General features: G+C 39.8%; 1 protein-coding gene across 1 annotated transcript in view; it reads left to right on the top strand.

The window, feature by feature from the left end:
- GRM8 (glutamate metabotropic receptor 8) overlaps window positions 1-17,774 on the top strand; it is a 742,523-nt gene that overhangs the window by 347,925 nt on the left and 376,824 nt on the right. Inside the window, exons 4-6 of the mRNA XM_081102565.1 lie at window positions 4,582-4,717; window positions 5,171-5,325; window positions 6,323-6,460. Coding sequence (XP_080958691.1) covers window positions 4,582-4,717; window positions 5,171-5,325; window positions 6,323-6,460 — 429 coding nt within the window. The remainder of the gene's footprint in view (window positions 1-4,581; window positions 4,718-5,170; window positions 5,326-6,322; window positions 6,461-17,774) is intronic.

Raw genomic sequence — 17,774 nt, 5'->3', positions numbered from 1 at the left:
CTGACAAAATTGTAATTATATCTCCCTTCTCTCTCCTTAGCTCCAGGCCCACTTTTTCAGTTTGATGTTTCATGGGTACTTCAAAGACAACCTGTCCGGAATCAAAATCGTGCTTTTCTCCCCCACCTACCTGCTCACTCTCCTACTTGAGTTTTTCCCACTTGCTTAATGGTGACACCGCATAAATGGTCACAAAGGCCCAAACCTTGGAGTCATGCTTAGTGGTTTTTCATTGCCTCCTACTTAGATCAAGTCAGCACAGCCTAAATGTGTACAATTCTCATTTGCCAATCATACTTCAATAGGCTGTAAAACCTAGTACAAAGCACCACAGATTCTAACTCACATTCTGACAGCTCCATTTGATGCTCCTTAGCTTAGGTAGCATTGTGTTTTCCCTTTGCCTGTCCCCATAACCTCCCAGCTGGGCTCATTGCCGCCTATTCTTTCCATTCCAGGTTGCCTTCTACATCAGAAATCCTCATCCATTTTTCTTTCGTAAAATGCATAGACAAGACATATTTTTATGGGCTACTAAAACATTTAGGGAGGAATTTAAGCATTTTAATTATTCATAATCTCCCATAGGACTGAACACCGTGCATAATCTGGCCTCTTGCCTCACACTCACCTCTCATCTTTGTCTTACATTTCTCTCCCCATCATTCATGAACTCCACTGGCTCTTCCCTGCCCTCCACTGGCTCTTCCCTGCCCTTTTCCATGTTCTTCTCTCCCATTTTCTCTCCTTTTTGACCTCAACTAAGTGACATCACTTTAGGGAGGCTTTCCCTGAATACTCCTCCCTCTAAATTAAATTCCCTCACTCTTCCCCACAGGACTTGCCATAATTTATAATTATGCGCTTTTTTGTGTGTTTTGTTTTGCATTAAGCCTGGCTCATGCACATTTCTCAACTCTGTGAAGTCAGAGACCATACCTATTATGTTCTTCATGAAATCCCATGGCCCCCACATAGAATCCAGCAGACAGTGGGTACTCAATACATATTTACTGAAAGAATGAATCCATCATCTCAATTATTAATGGAATATCAGTAGGCTAGCTAACTACATGCTCAGTCTATGGATTATGGGCAATTCCCACCCCTGAAGACCATGTTGTAAGGTTAGTAAAGGTATTGCAGGGATAATTTTCACTGCTTTAACGTAAAGAAAAAAGAAACCTTCAGTAATCTAGAATGTTAATCATTCATTATTGGCATGCATGTTAAGTCTGATCACAATTCACTGGACATCTATTGTCTGGCTATTAGACATGTCCTCTTTGTTTGGTTACCTGATGTTTTTTCCTAAAACATAAAGCCCATTCTGTAGTTCTCCTGCTTATGAATTTTCAGTGGATTCCTTAGAACTAACTAAAATGTTCAATAGGTCCGGAATGAATGAATGTTTTCAAGATAAAGCCCTAATTACTTGCGATTCTCAAGCTAGGCCTGGCCATTCTGTCCAGCTTCAACCTCAGCCAGTCTATCACAGGCCATGATCAAGCAAGGTTCTTTCATACTTGGCCTCTTTCAGAAATATCCCACTTTTTTCCCTATATGGTTGTTGTATTTGTCTTTAAAATCCATCTCTCTCAGCCCTGGCCAGTGTGGCTCAGTTAGTTGAACATCCTCTCATGTACCAAGAAGTTGCCAATAGGATTCCTTGTCAGAGCACATGGCCAGGTTGCAGGCTCAATCCCCAGTAGGGGACGTGTAGGAGGCAGCCAAATGATGGTTCTCTCTCATTGATGTTTCTCCCTCTTCCTTCCTCTCTCTCTAAAACCAATAAAAACATATTTTTTAAAAAGAAGAAACTCTTACCTTTAAAAAAAGTTCACCTCTCTCAGACAGTTTTGTTACATATTCCTCTGTGCTCCCATTTGTGGTATATTCTCTTAATTTTGAAATGTATCGCATATTCCATGATAATTTATTGGAATGTCTGTCTCCAAAACTGGATGATAACTCCTGGATTGGACTCTGTATTCCCAGTGTTCAGCCTAGTGCATAGCATATAATGGCACCCAGTAACTTTTGGGTATCTGAATGCATTGTTAATGGTTTGGGAGTAAAAATGCCTTTTCCTACAAAACAATGGTATGAATGGTGATTTAATATTCAACTGACTCAAAAAGCCTGCTTTAAACATAATAGAACTGAAACATATTGCTAATACTGCTTTCCACACCCCTAATATTAGCATGTTATTTCTCTGCTCTATTGCCACCAAGAAACCTTCCTTCTTCTTTTATTCTAGCCCAGTGGCAGAGATCTATCTTAAACTTTTCTTTTTGGTCTCTCTTTGCCTTACAAGGAAAGGCCAAGGAAGAGTTCTTTCTGTAATAGTGGGATGGGATTTCTACCATTTTGATTTTCATGATGGAGACATATATCAACTGAGGGTTTGAATCTTTGGGATTTGTCTTTGTCTCAAATAGTCATGAAGACCACTTGTTTCAAAACATGCCATTATGCTAATGCATAAGAATTTTTCTGCCATACTATGAGCTATAAAATGAAAATAACTTTAAAGGAGCTCTATAAATAAATAAAAGTATCAAAAGGACCTTCCTATTAGTGTTCTCATGCATAAGAAAGTCTTACTCATGCTTTTCACTAATCCAGGCACTTGTACTTTGACTTGTATTAAATTAATCAAAAGGGACCTTCTTCCTTGACTTCTTAACCCTCATCACACTTTTTGTTTGCTTTGGTTTTCTTTTTTTTTTTTTAAATATATTTTATTGATTTTTTACAGAGAGGAAGGGAGAGAGATAGAGAGTTAGAAACATCGATGAGAGAGAAACATCGACCAGCTGCCTCCTGCACATCCCCCACTGGGGATATGCCCGCAACCCAGGTACATGCCCTTGACCGGAATCGAACCTGGGACCCCTCAGTCCGCAGGCCGACGCTCTATCCACTGAGCCAAACCGGTCTCGGCTGCTTTGGTTTTCTTATAGACAGCCACAAAAAAATAATGTTTAAACTTGGGGGAAAAATATGATGTATGATGAAATAATTGGTGTAATGTATTTGATACATACATTATAATGCAAACAAACATGACTGCTTTCAATAGGAAGAAAGGCAGATGTTTTAAGAAACAATATTCTGAACCAAGTCATGTGTTTTTATAAAGTAACACTGTTGGTGGGAATGCAGATTGGGGCAGTCGCTGTGGAAAGCAGTATGGAGTTACTTCAAAAAATTAAAAATGGAACTCTTATGACCCAGTGATTTCACTTTTGGGAATTTATCCAAGGAAACTTGAAACACTCATTCAAAAAGAATATATGCGCACCTATGTTCATTGCAGTGTTATTTGCAATAGCCAAGATTTGGAAGCATCCAAGTGCCCACCAGTAGATGAATGGATAAAAAAGCTGTGGTACATTTACATAATGGAACACTACTCGGCCATAAAAAAGAAAGATATCTTACCCTTTGTGACAACATGGATGGACCTGGAGAGTATTCTGCTAACTGAAATAAGCCAGTCAAACCCAGTCAGAGAAAAACGAGTACCAGATGATTTGATTCATTGTGGAATCTAATGAACAAAATGAACTAACAAGCAAAAGAGTGACAAACTCATAGATACAGAGCAGGCTGACAGCTGTTGGAGGGTGGGAGTTGGGTAGGGGTGTGGAAGGATTGAGCATCAAAGGAAAAAAAGAGAAAAAACTCATGGACATGGGACACAGTGTGGTGATTGCTGGGGTTAGGGGGCTGGAGGGAGGAAGAGGAGAGTATAGGAGGGATAAATGGTGATGGATAGAGACTTGACTTGGTAAACACACAATACGGTATATAGATGATGTGCTGTAGAATAGTGCACCTGAAACCTGTATAATTTTGTTAACCAGTATCACCCCAATAAATTCAAGAAAAAAGAAAAAAGGCAAGATATACAATGTTGGTGACGATATGGAGAAAAGGGAACCGTTATGCACTGTTGAATACTCAAGATATAAAAATCTAAATTGGTACAGTAACTACTGAATACAGTATGAATGTTCCTCAAAAATTAAGACTAGAACTACCATATGATACATCAATCCCCTTCTGCTTATGTATCCAAAGGAAATATAAAGAGAATCTTGAAGACATATCTGCATGCCCATTTTCTTTGTAACATTATTCACCATACTCAAGATATAAAAATACCCTAAGTATTCATCAACAGATAAATAAAGAAGATGTGACCATATATGTGTGTGTGTATACATGTATATTTCAGTCATGAGAAAGAAAGTCATACCACCATTTGGGACCACATAAATGGAACTTGAGGGCAGTATGCTAAGTGAAGTATAATGGTGGTGACCAGGGGTAGAGGGCCAGGTTGAATAAGTTGTGGGGAGCTAATGTACAGTACAGTGATTATAGTTAATAATATTGTTTTATATACTTACAAGTTGCTAAGATAGTGTACCTTAAAAATTCTCATCACAAAAGAGAGAAGCAATATTCTGTACCAAAGCATGTGTTTTTATAAAGTAGCCAACCTCATTAAGTTGGTTAAATAAATGCCCTTTCTGAGTCACTGTCTTCTTTTTTTTTAAAAAATAGGTGGTGTTTGCATTGCTCAATCACAGAAAATCCCACGTGAACCAAGACCTGGAGAATTTGAAAAGATTATCAAACGCCTGCTAGAAACACCTAACGCCCGGGCAGTGATCATGTTTGCCAATGAAGATGACATCAGGTACTGATTAATTTTCTTCTTTATGCAGGATCAGATTTGTGGCCCACATCCTTTTTTTCTAACATATCTCATATTCAATATAAAGTCTTGTGAGATTTCACAGGAATTGAAACATTCGTATGCAATTTACAGATTGCCTTCTGGTGCACGGAGATACAACAGCCTTAGAGTTCCTAAGTCTGAAATGTCTATTGAGTAAAATCTGGGGATTGAAAGAAGTGAGACAAGTAAGGTTGATAGAATGAAGGGAATGAGGTTAAGGATAATTAACAGGGGCTGGAGTTAAAGTCACCAATATATCTCCTTTAGAAGATGATAAGACTCAGGCAGTTAGAATGATTGTCTAATGGTGCCCTACTGAATGCATATAACTTGATATAGCCATCTTGTAACATTCATAACTGTAGTGTTTCTTGATAAATGTGGTATGTTTATTTCTTTTTATTATGATAGGAGGATATTGGAAGCTGCAAAAAAATTAAACCAAAGTGGGCATTTTCTCTGGATCGGCTCAGATAGTTGGGGATCCAAAATAGCACCTGTGTATCAGCAGGAGGAGATTGCAGAAGGGGCTGTGACGATTTTGCCCAAAAGAGCATCAATTGATGGTAAGGATGCATGGTAGAGAATTTGTTTTCATTCCAATTAAATCTAAACTCAAAGGTGAAACCAGAGGATCAGCATATGAATAAAACACACCCATTATTGATAACTCTGGAAAGAATTTTTTGTTCTGATGGCAACATTGCCAAGACAGTAACTATTTAAACTAGCACATGTATTTTTATTAGAAGAGCACCTACTGAATTTTTTTTAAGAAAGGCAATTATAGTTGACCTTACATATTTCCATGATGTTAGCCATTTTCATGATGTTACCCTCTAAGTTTGCATATTTCCATGGGCATATCTGATGGTTATAGAACTGTTAGAGGGAGAGGGCTTGCTTCATAGAATATGAAAACGTGATGCTGGGCTGACCCTATGGATACAAACCCTACAGCAAAGATGTGGCGCATCCCTGAAAGGCAGCTTGTCTCCCAAATGTCTTTGCCAATGGTGCTGACAGTGATTGAAATTTCTGCCTTTGCCATTACCCTTTTGAGTAAGGCATTGTTTCCAGCTGGTCTCCCTTCAATGTGGTCATTACCCGAGCAGGCTGACATGACTCGGAAGATTATATTAGTACTGATTAGTTAATTGAATTAGTTGAAAATGGAACATATAGGACATAAATTTTGAGGTGGGTAAAAGCATAGAAGTCTTGAACATTAACTCTTGAAAGGAGAGAGAGAGAGAATGAATGAGTGAATGTCTGAGTTGGTTCTGACTATTTAACATGAGGTCACTGGTCACTGCCACTGGGAGATCTAGCAGAGGGAGAGGTTGAGATGACAACAGGCTTTCCTGTTACACTCATCCCTAGTGCCAGGTGCCTGAATGGTGACTGCTTGGTGTTTGCCATAAGGGAAGCCTTTGGTTCTCCTCCATTTTTTTTTTTCATGGAATAATCACAGTATAACATAAAATCCATTTAAAAGCTCTGATAGTATTTGGTTTTGATTTTGAAAGAATATTAAAATCATACCTTTCTTCTTTAAAATAGGATTTGATCGATACTTTAGAAGCCGGACTCTTGCCAATAATCGAAGAAATGTGTGGTTTGCAGAATTTTGGGAGGAGAATTTTGGATGCAAGTTAGGATCACATGGAAAAAGGAACAGTCATATAAAGAAATGCACAGGTAGCCACTTAAATGTTTTCCTTGGTGCATTTGTTCTATCATTACCTGTGAAATGAAGTGTTTCTACATGGATAACTATGAGGGTATTTTCTGTTTTCTTCTGTCTCTTGTCATAATTTCCCGGAAGGGCTGAGCATACACTGCTCATTCAACAAACTTAGGTGTACTCTTTGGTTCTTACAGTTAAACAACAAGTATTTATTGGGCATGTGCCAGGTGCTGGGGTATTTCAGTCCTATTTAAAAAAGCATTTATTGAGTTTCTACTTGGGGCAAAGCACTTTGTTAAGATTGGGGCGGGGGGGTGAGTATGGGCAACGAAGCAAGACATGATATTGCTCTCCAGTAAAGATGATGGATCAGCCCTAACCAGTTTGGCTCAGTGGATAGAGTGTCAGCCTGCAGACTCAAGGGTCCCAGGTTCGATTCTGGTCAAGGGCATGCACCTTGGTTGAGGGCACATCCCCAGTGGGAAGTGTGCAGGAGGCAGCTGATCGATGGTTCTCTCTCATTGATGTTTCTAACTCTCTATCCCTCTTCCTTCCTCTCTGTAAAAAATCAATAAAATATATTTTTTAAAAAGATGATGTATCATAATAATTTTCTATAAGACACTGATTAAAAAAAATACTATTTCACTCCATGGCTCCTATAATACTATTGCCTCCCATATTCTGCATGGCACTAGCAGCTGTGACTTTTCATTTTATATACCTTATGCTTAAAAACAATAGCAATATTAAATGTTCATATTTTAAATGTAAGAATTAAACATTTTCAATTACCCATTTTTTGATCTTATGTATGGAATATTAAAAATGACTTAGAACTAAGTAGTACATTTGGCAAGGTCACAGGTATAAGGTCAGTATAAACTTTAAAAAATCCTTTTTACAATTATATCATATTATAAGAAATTAACACATGAAAAATGAAATTTAAAGGCTACTGTTTACAGCATGGTAATACAACCATAAAACATTATGGGTAATGCTAACAAAGATGCATAAATCCTCTATACTGAATACAAAAATCCTTTATACAAAACTTGAACAGGTATTTTATAACCAGACATGCCTCCCTCATGCCCATATTTTGATATATCCTCCTTTCCCTCTATTCACTTCTTTTGGAATGAGCTGTTCCAATAAAAGATGTGCTATGATAAGTGCTAGAGCGGACGTGTGAGCAGAGCAGGCATGGGGATGTGCACATGGGTGCCACGCTGTGGAGGGGGCTGGGTGAGGAGAGCTTGCCTCTGAATGTGAGGAGACAGACACTAAATAAGTAAATGCATAAGGGAACAGGGACTTCCACATGCTGAGACGTGCTTACAGGAAACGCCAGAAGAGACTGTGCAAGGGTGACCAGGAGGCATGGCAGGGAGGGGAGCGATTAGATTGTGCGGTCACAGGAGGCTGCTCCAAGTAGATGGCATTTGCAATGAGACCTGAAAAGCCAGAAGGTCTCAGCCACGTGAAGACATGAGGGCAGCCCGTTGCAGGGTCCAGGGCAAGTCTCTTTTGTTCAAGGTGCAGGGGAGGCTGGAGTGAGTGAGAGTGAGGATAGTTAGTGAGGGGAGCATGAGGGCAGATGAAGCTAAAGAGACGGGCTGGGGCCCGGTCATGCAAGTTCTGGAAGTTCTTTCCAGAAGCTCCAGAACTGAGGCCTTTGGGCTCTATCCTACCTGCAGGGTAGAATTACGTGAGGCTTTTAACCCAAGGCATTGCTCAAATGCCTATTTTAAGAAGATTCCTCTGGAGAAGTGTGAGGAGAATTGGAGATCAGGGATAAGAAAGGAAAAGGGTCAGTTAGGGCCCATCCAATTCTGGCGATGGGCAGTTATGGCCTAAACAAAGACATGTGAGTTAGGGGCAGACCACAGAGAACAGAAGTCTAGTAGGTAGTATTTATGCTACATGGGGAGTGACTAGCACTAGGGGTGGTAGTTAGTGATGGAATATTAAAACTCTACCAGCTAGGTCTAGGAAAATAGCTATGTACCTACCTAACAGAGAAGACAGAATGAATGGTGAATTTGAAGGCACTGACTTGAATTTGGTTTTGATGTAGCCCCATGGAATTGCCCAGCAGATGGCAGCATAAGGTCTGGGACCCCAGAGAGCTTTCCGCACTGAAAATACATATTAGGGAATGGCAGATGGAGACCTGGAAGTTAAAGACCAGGGCAGAGATGCAGTTGCCCTTGGAGCTTGAGCAGAGATGAGGGATGACAATTGAAAACTCTGGGGAAGGAGCTAGAAAAGGAAACAGCGGGTGAGTTTTGGAAGGAGATGGCGGGGGCGGGGCGGTCACTGTCTTCTCAGTCTCCAGGAAATAAGATGGGGTGCACACAGTGCTGCAGAGAGGTGTGGCTGAGGCATAGGAAGTGTAATTGGGAAACTCACATTGTGAAATGGAACTGGGCTTGAGGAAGTGGAGGAAAGAATGCTTGTTCAAGAAGTTTGGCAGAAAAAGGAAGTAGATATAGTAGGGGAACTTGAGGAAGAAGCAGGGGTCCAGAAATGTTCTCTAGGATAGAGCACATGTAATCCTGATTTCAGATAGACTGAGCATTCAGAAGGAATAGCTAGAGAAAGAGAAATTAAATGTGGAGTAGGATATTGACAGGAATTTTAGGGAGCAGCATGAAGAGGAGGTATTATTTTAAAAAACGTGACTAAGTTGAAAAAAAAAGATATAGACAAACATGCACATAATCAGAGGGGGGAAATTCTGTAATTAAATGCTAAATTTGGGCATAGATATTAAGGAATTTCAGAAAATGTGCAACGGTAAGTTCAAGTTTTAAATTTAAAACTTCATGGAGGAGGTGCACTTGATAATAAGAAAGATTTGAGAAAGAGCATCCAAGATGATGGACATGGTGGGTGAGCAGGGCAGAGACAGAGTAGGATGTGGAGAGGGGTGAGGAAGCGTGAAGAGGTCTGCCTTACTGGATAGGAGGGAGCATGGTAAGGAATAATGGGAAATAAAGAGGGGCCACTTTACAGAAGGACTTGAGAGTTTATGCAGAGTCCTCTCTGTATTTCTCATGCAGATATATTTTACACTGCGCTCAATTCTGAATTCTGACTGTGTTTGATCATCTGTACATTCATATCCTATTGTTTAGACTGTTTAATGAGAACCTACCAGTAACTAAAATGATGAATACACTTTTTAAAATATATGTTACATAATAAAACTGATAGGAAATTAGCTATTAACTAATTGCATAACTTGTAACAGACTGTTTTCAGAATACACAGTTTACCTAAATTCACATTCCCCCCCCCCCCCATGTTGATGTATACAGATGTCCTTCCGGTAGCTGTAGATGGTGGAATTGGGTACTTATTTCAGGCATAAACACTGACCTGGGTTGTATTAGGATCCTGACCTGGTGCCATGTCTGCTTCAGATTCCTTTGATTTTCTTGGGTGTTGTTAAAATTGCAGCAATCTGTCCAATTAGAACTATTCCTAGTGCAATGGAAATAGTGTTTTACTCCAAGTGCTAGGGCAAATGCCCCCTTAGGGAACAGGTTCAATACATTTCATTATTTCAGTATCATCCAAATTCCATTGTGGGTGATACTGAAATAACTTGTCCCTGGGGAGAAAATAAATAACTAATGCAACATCCCAACTTACATTTAAAAACAAGCAAACCAACAGTACCACATGAACATTTCCAAATGGTGAGAGAAAATACTTGTGTCCCACATGATCCTCAACACCCAGTTTTCATCTCTGTTTTGGGGGAAGAGTGAAGATGATCTTGCACATTAATGGTCAGATATACTTCAGAGGCAGGGTATTCATCAGTTAAGAAGTGCACAGGGTGTGAAAATTTATATTTCCAATTCCATCTAATTCAGAAATAAATGTGGACAGATGTGCCAGTTGCAAAATTTGGCCTTACAAGATTCGCGTTTTAACCATCCACAGTGAGTCAAAAAATTAGGGAACTGTGTGAAAACAGGATGCCTACAGGGTCCTTTTTCCTGTATTTGGAACATCAATGGTGAGTTAAGTTTTAAGCAAAATTTTACCTTGAGTGATGGTAATCTGTGAACATAATTACTTTCTTCCATTGGGGGCGATACTCGCGATGTATTTATGTGGGTAAGAGAGTGCTTCACAGCAGGGCAGGGCTTCTTCCTCTCAGCCTGCAGGAGACAGAGTGTCCTCAAGCAGTGGGGAGCGTCCTCTTCCTAAAATTAACGCAGCGCCGTTTTCTGAGATGATCTTCCCCCTAGAATCTCAGGAAAACCTTCAGAAAGACGTGCTGTTACTGTTAACTTTGATATCTGGCCAAGTTCCAAAGCGAAATAATTCCTACCATCCATCTAGCTACTTATGTGGTTATTATTGCTTCTGAGAGAGCTGCTGAGTTCTGAAAGCCAGGACTACTTAATCCTACTTAAAATTCCCTTTGTCTTCTCAAGAAGAAGAAGGGATTCTTTTATACTTGTTATCATTGGGTGATGGGAGTTATTTTAGAGGCATTTATCTGACCTCTCCATTTTTCCCTCCCTTGTTCCACTTTCACACTTAATGCCTTCCCACTCCTCAAACAGACGCGCACACCCTCCCTGGAGAATTGTGGGTCCTCATCATCTCTCCCCGCCTTGGCACATTTTTCACACACCTATTTCCCCAGTTGGGCCTCTGCCAGAACTCTTCTTCCACTGTTCCCCTCGCCTTATTTTTTTCTTTTTCCCACCTTTTCTCTGGTCAGTTCCTTCCCTGATATTGTTTTGTTCAGCAAGACTCTCACTGGCAGTGAAGAGTTTGTTTGTGTGCTTTTTTGAGGTGTCACTTAACTGTTGTAATGGCTGTCATGCTGACTTTTTGTCTGTTAGAGAGGCCTACTAGTGAATATTGCAGGGACTTGAGTATGTTCAGCTGAGCTGCTCCTCAAAGGCGGACTCCCCCTTGGTCACACTGTTGGCCTCAACTTTCACTTCTCCCACACGAGTTGTGACTAGCTCTTTCTTTATTAAAACAACGCTCCCTGACCAACCCAATAAATCCAGTCGGTTCCGTATAGCATCTTAGTGCCTTCCTTTTGCTACTTCCATCTATCCCTCCAATATTTATTCACTTGTTTATTCATTTAGAATAGCCTGCTTGTAGCAGACACTGTGCCGTAGATATAGAGACAAAGAGCAGACCACCCTTGTCCTCAAGTTGCTCACAGAGACACTGTCTTATTGAATTTGAAATGCTTTCCTTGTCTGGTGAGTTTCAGTCCTCAGCCAGGAGGTTGGGACACTGCTGCTTAGCCGGCATGTGCCTGACACTCAGATGCTAAATGATGGTGAGCAGATGCTACTTGAAATGGCCTATTGATTCTTATTTATGATGATAGAAATAATGGTAATGGAAAAAGCAATGTACAAATATGTTTCTTCTCACAAACAAGCAGTTCCGTCACTGAACCAAATAGGAGGCTCAATAATTAGCCCCCTGAAAGGCCTGCCAGTTACTGCCTAGTGCCAGAGTAACGAGGTATCTTTTCAGGTGTAACTACCTCTCAATAGACCTCTCTACGCTTTGGGAGACTATGGAAGGTGGGAGCTTTCACCCGTTCACCCAGGACTCCTGGAGACCGTATGAGTGAATGGGGTAGTTAGGAGGGGGATGGGATGTACACAGTTAGTGTTGGTGAGTCAGAATGAAAGGAAGCTAAGATAACTGTCCCTGTGTTAAAATGTGTTCTGTCATCCCCATTTGCCTATTGCCTAGAGTAAACTCTGTTGGCGACAGTGTCTTTACATTAGCGCCATGAAGTGGCAGTTTGTCCACATGCTGCTGTTCTTAGAAAGTGAAATAGCAGAAATCCCAGAGTAACTTATTTATGCCACTTCTGATATTCCATATTGAATTCCAATAGACGCATATGAGATGACAAAATAGGCATTGATTTCAGACATAACTAGATTTCAGAATTTTTACGGCTGGGATGTAAAATCAAAACCATCCTCTCATTTTCTACATGAAGAAACTGGTACCCAGAGAAATTCAGTGAATTGTTTAAAAATCACAGTGTCAGAGCTGCAATTAGAATCCTGGTCTGTTTTATTTGAATTTGTTTTACGCTTATATCCTCAAATTCTTTTATTATTTACTTATTTCAGAGTTTTTACCTTATAGTTGACAAGTATTTTTCTCTTTATATTTTATGTATGACAGCAATGCATTATGGAATTTTAAAATGGCCAGCTGTAATGTGAAATAAAAATAACATATTGGTTGTTACCGAATCCTATAAAAAATAGGAAATACTTTAATATTCTTCACCTTGATTTTTAATGATATATTTAGTATTTGTAAGTGGGTCTGGAACAGAATAAACCATTTCTTCCAGTTCCCTGGCCCCTTGCCATTTATAAAAGTATACCAAGGCCTATATTTTTAAAAAAACCCACAAGAGAAACTTTCAAATGCTAGCTTCTAGAACTCCACAGCTAGTGGCACTGAATTATAGCCATTCGTTTTGCTAAATTACAGTTAGTTTGCTCATTTTTTCACTCCTTTATAGAAAACAGTTTCGCCTATTTGAAAGTAGTGTGGGAAGAACTATAATGTATAATAACATTCTAGAACTTGTATGAAGACAAATCACCTGAGCGCCTGGTTAAAATGCAAATTCTGATTTTGTAGTTATAAGGTGAGGCACTCTGAGCTTCCCACCAGTGGCAGGTGGTATGGATGGTGTAGGCTCTGGGCCACACTTTGAGTAACAGGGGGTATTAGAATTAGTTTATGGAGTTAGCAACAGCATCTGACATTTAATTAACAGAATAGATACTCAACTGTGCTGAAGATTACCAAAGGTGTCCTACAGTAGATCATCTAACTAGGACTAAATTGTCAAATGCAAAGCTTACAATCTAGAGCTTGTGTTGTCTGTATAGCCTTCAGTAAATATTCAAATCGGTAAAGTGTAAAGATAATGTAATGTGTGTGTGTGTGTGTGTGTGTGCTCCTCATTAGAAAAATTTGAAGTGGAGAGCTCAGTTAATAGTATACAGATGCACCTGTATCTCCAAAATTTGCCAAGTAGATTACAAAGTTTGCCATATCAGGATTCAGGAATATTCTGAAAACTTTAAATGGATCCTGCACCGTCAGTCATAAAGGCACATAGAGTGATGGAATTGCAAAGGTCCATCGAGACCATTTTTTCTCAATTTTTTCATTTTGCAGAAAAGAAAATTGAGGTCCATCTGGCCTAAGTGAGTTGTCTAAAACCATAAAGCTAGTGGAAGGTGATGAAGGGACTGAAATCTGATTTGACACTTGATTCTTTCTTTAATCCTTTCCTGTTCTGAAGGCTTTTCCCAACACGGGACTGAATTTCACTAACCCATTCTACTATTTTGTCCTGTTCTGGGTGGCCTGGATGTTTTTCCAATGGCCATCGAAGGTTAAGTATCCCCTCTTTGTGATGCTCCCTGGTTACTAAGGGCTCGGATCAATGCTCTTGGTCTGAGAAGCACTAATACTGCTTGAATTGTGGAAGCATGAAGAAGTACCTTTGATTAGATGGAGCTTTAAGGGTACATAAAGTCTTGCATTTTTTCAGGGAATAACTTAAAACAGAGGAAAAGCCATTCTACAGAGTAAAAATGAATTCCGGAGTTTAGGCATCCCTTTCTCTAAATCACACAGTGGACTCTGGCATTAGCTTGTTTGGGTGGAATTCACATGCATCTGGATGAACATGATCTCTGGAATATTATACTGAAGGACTCGGCAATGGAAAGGGAATATTGGCAATCACGTGGCAGCAAACCATTTTGGATAATTTTATTTGGAAATCAGCATTAAGACTTGGGTCAGTGAAGATGAAGCAGTGGGTAGAAAAGTATAGAAACATTAGAAAAATTTGTCTTTCCCTCAATGCTTATTAAACTTCATTAGAGGGAGTCAATTCATTAAAACAAAGAAAGAAAGAATATACAGATGGCTCAATATTAGGAAAATGCGGTATTCCTAACCCTAAAAAGAGTACAAAACAGTTACATATAAAGGGCTATTTATTGGCAGTATGAAAGGATTTAGACAAAATGAAGAGATAATTAGTATGATTATTAAGATAGAGGGAAGCACAAAGGCCAGTAGACTAGAGAAAGAATAACGGTTTGAGGAACTGAACAAGTTTAAAATGGAATATGGCTAGAATAGAGAGCAGGTGGGAGAATAGTAAGAGAGAAGGATAGGGACCTAGCCAAAGGACACATCATGTAAGATTTTATATGTTTCATGAGGCAGTTGAAATCTGTTATGATCAGTGACATAATGGGGTTTCCATTTTAGTGGGATTATTCGGACTGTAGCATAACATTGAGAAAGAGAGACTAGTTAGATATTATAGTAATTTCTCCAGAGGTGACAGTGGCCCAGGTGACAATGGAGAAAAGTGGATGGATATGAAAGATATCTAATTAATTGGCTACGTGACTCTGAAGCTGAGAAAAGAGATCTTGCTGTAGAGATAAAGGTGGGGCACACTAGCTTGTAAAAGAGGTCAGGTGAGCGAGACCCAAAACACATGTGAAGAACAAATTGTGCAGGGCCTGAGTCAGCGCTTAAGGGATTCAGACTTTGGGGAATGTGGTGAAAGAGAGGACCCTGGAATTCCTTTTTTTTCTTTTCTTTTTTTTAAAATATATTTTATTGATTTTTTTACAGAGAGGAAGGTAGAGGGATAGAGAGTTAGAAACATCGATGAGAGAGAAACATCAATCAGCTGCCTCCTGCACATCCCCCACTGGGGATGTGCCTGCAACCAAGGTACATGCCCTTGACCGGAATCAAATTTGGGACCCTTGAGCCCCCAGGCCGATGCTCTATCCACTGAGCCAAACTGGTTAGGGCTCCTTTTTTTTTTTTTCTTTTCCTGAGAATTTTCCTCAATACCCATTGGTATCCATTAGAGATATCCCCTAAGGACCTATCTCTATTCCACAGCCCTAATTCCTGTCCCCGTGCCTCTGCAGCCAAACTGATTGGGTTGTAGGCTGGGTGCTTGACCCACGCTGGATCATCAGAGTCCTCCCAAGGCATATTTAAAAAGGAAGCTGAAGGAGAAAGGTTGGTTTCTCTTGGGAGTTTGGGGTGAGGCTGTGAGAGGGGAGGCTGAGAAGATTGTGGGGCTCTTCACCCTGAGGAGAAAGTTGGCCTAGAAGCATGATATTGACATGTAGGCTGAACAGAGCTGACACATGGAAAGGTTTCTGACTGTGATCAATTTCTTAACTCTGCCCTTCCTGCAGGGATGTGGAATAGGTTATGATACTTCGAATTAAGTTTTTCCATCCTTAGCTAGCAACCTAGTGTCCAGACTAACCTATTGTAATCGTCCTGGGGAAGATTAGAGGAAATAATATGCATGAAGCTCATTGCCTGCTATATAGAGAGTGCAGCAGGTACTGCTGCCTACTTATCCAACAGAAGTTCCCTTTCTTTAGGTCCGCACCATCCAGTGGAACTGTCTACGACGAGGACAGTTTTCTATATCTATGTTGTCCAATGGAGTAGCCACTGGACACATGTAGCTATTGGTCACTTAAAATGTGGCTAGGGAACTGAGAACCTGAATTTTAAATTTTGTGTAATTTTAATTAGTGTACATTTAAATATAAATAGTCACATGTGGCTTCCACATCCCTGCAGGAAGGGCAGAGTTAAGAAATTGATCACAGTCAGAAACCTTTCCATGTGTCAGCTCTGTTCAGTCTGTATGTCAATATAGCCACATGTAGGTCTAGGCCAGGGGTGGGCAAACTTTTTGACTCGAGGGCCACAATGGGTTCTTAAACTGGACCGGAGGGCCGGAACAAAAGCATGGATGGAGTGTTTGTGTGAACTAATATAAATTCAAAGTAAACATCATTACATAAAAGGGTATGGTCTTTTTTTTTTTTTTAGTTTTATTCATTTCAAACGGGCTGGATCCGGCCCGCGGGCCGTAGTTTGCCCACGGCTGGTCTAGGCTGACAGACCTACAGAACAACAATTTTGTTTTACTGTATACCCCATGTAACCCAGTTACTTCTGATTGGTCTGATCCAGTTATGGTGGCCTTACCCTGCTTGCCAGTTTTCATTGAAAGAGTACCTTTTAATGCAGTTCTGGTCAAGGAGATACATGGGAAAGTCCTACAACCCTTCAGCGTGTGGAGGCTGGGGAGTTCTTCTGGTTATTGTTATGTCTGCAATGAGTGCCTGGACTTGCAGCAGGGAAATCATGCTGATGATAGCACCACACAAAAGCAGAGGAAACCTCAGTCACTGCTGACATCTTTCAACTTCTGAATTAACCAGCCTGGAATGCCCTTCCATTCTTGAGATACGAGATAATAATAAATCCTCTCATTTAAAGCCAGTTTGCATAGACTTTTCTATTATTTGCAGCTGAAATAATCATCACTAATACAATGTATTATCAATAAATGGAAATGATTTATTTAACATGACATGAATATGTCTCATTTTAAGATATGGACAAATTAAAATTCTAAAATAAATCAGGAGGTTAATATTTGCAACACAGACACATTGTTTATATTAAATGGATTCACCACAGGTTTCTAAAATACTGACTTTCCAGCCAGTGAATATAAAATGAAACAACCATACGTCTTTTCAGAAATATTTCACTGAGACATATTTCTATGTAAGTTGCAGCATTATAAAACACACATATTAGAGTGTGAGCCTTAATTTATCAAAATAATTCATCTCTGGGTTCCTTTAAACAAAATACCCTCTAGTCTACAAAAATATTATTTTATAGATGAAGGTAGTATGCTACTTACCATCCAGACAGGCAATAATTTAAGCATTTTTCTTTGCAGAGTAAGTAAAAACCTGTTCAAAATGCATGCACTTTTATCAACTAAAATTATAAGACCTAAGAAGAACTACATGTTTCTATTATGTTTTCTGTGTCTCAGCTTCATTGCTTCGGTACTCAAACACTGAATTTTAGCTGTATGATCTTGGGCAAGTGAGTTAACTCTAAGAATTCTTGCTAAATTCAATTTTTCCTGTCTCTAGATTTATTTTTTTTCATTGACTTTTAGAGAGAGTGGAAGGGAGGGAGTGAAAGAGAGAGAAACATTGATGTGAGAGAGATACATAGATTGGTTGCCTCCTGCACATGCTCCGACTGGGCTGGGGATCCAACCTGCAACCCTAGGTATGTGCCCTTGATCAGGAATCGAACCCGTGACCAAAGCTTTCCCTGGTATTGCTGTGGGAGGTGGGAGCATGTTCTACCTCTGTCTCCTTCCCA

Source organism: Myotis nattereri, assembly GCF_964212035.1.
Source record: "Myotis nattereri genome assembly, chromosome: 11".
NCBI lineage: Eukaryota > Metazoa > Chordata > Mammalia > Chiroptera > Vespertilionidae > Myotis > Myotis nattereri.
The sequence above is the reverse complement of the archived record's forward strand: the minus strand, read 5'-3'. Positions and strand labels throughout refer to the sequence as shown.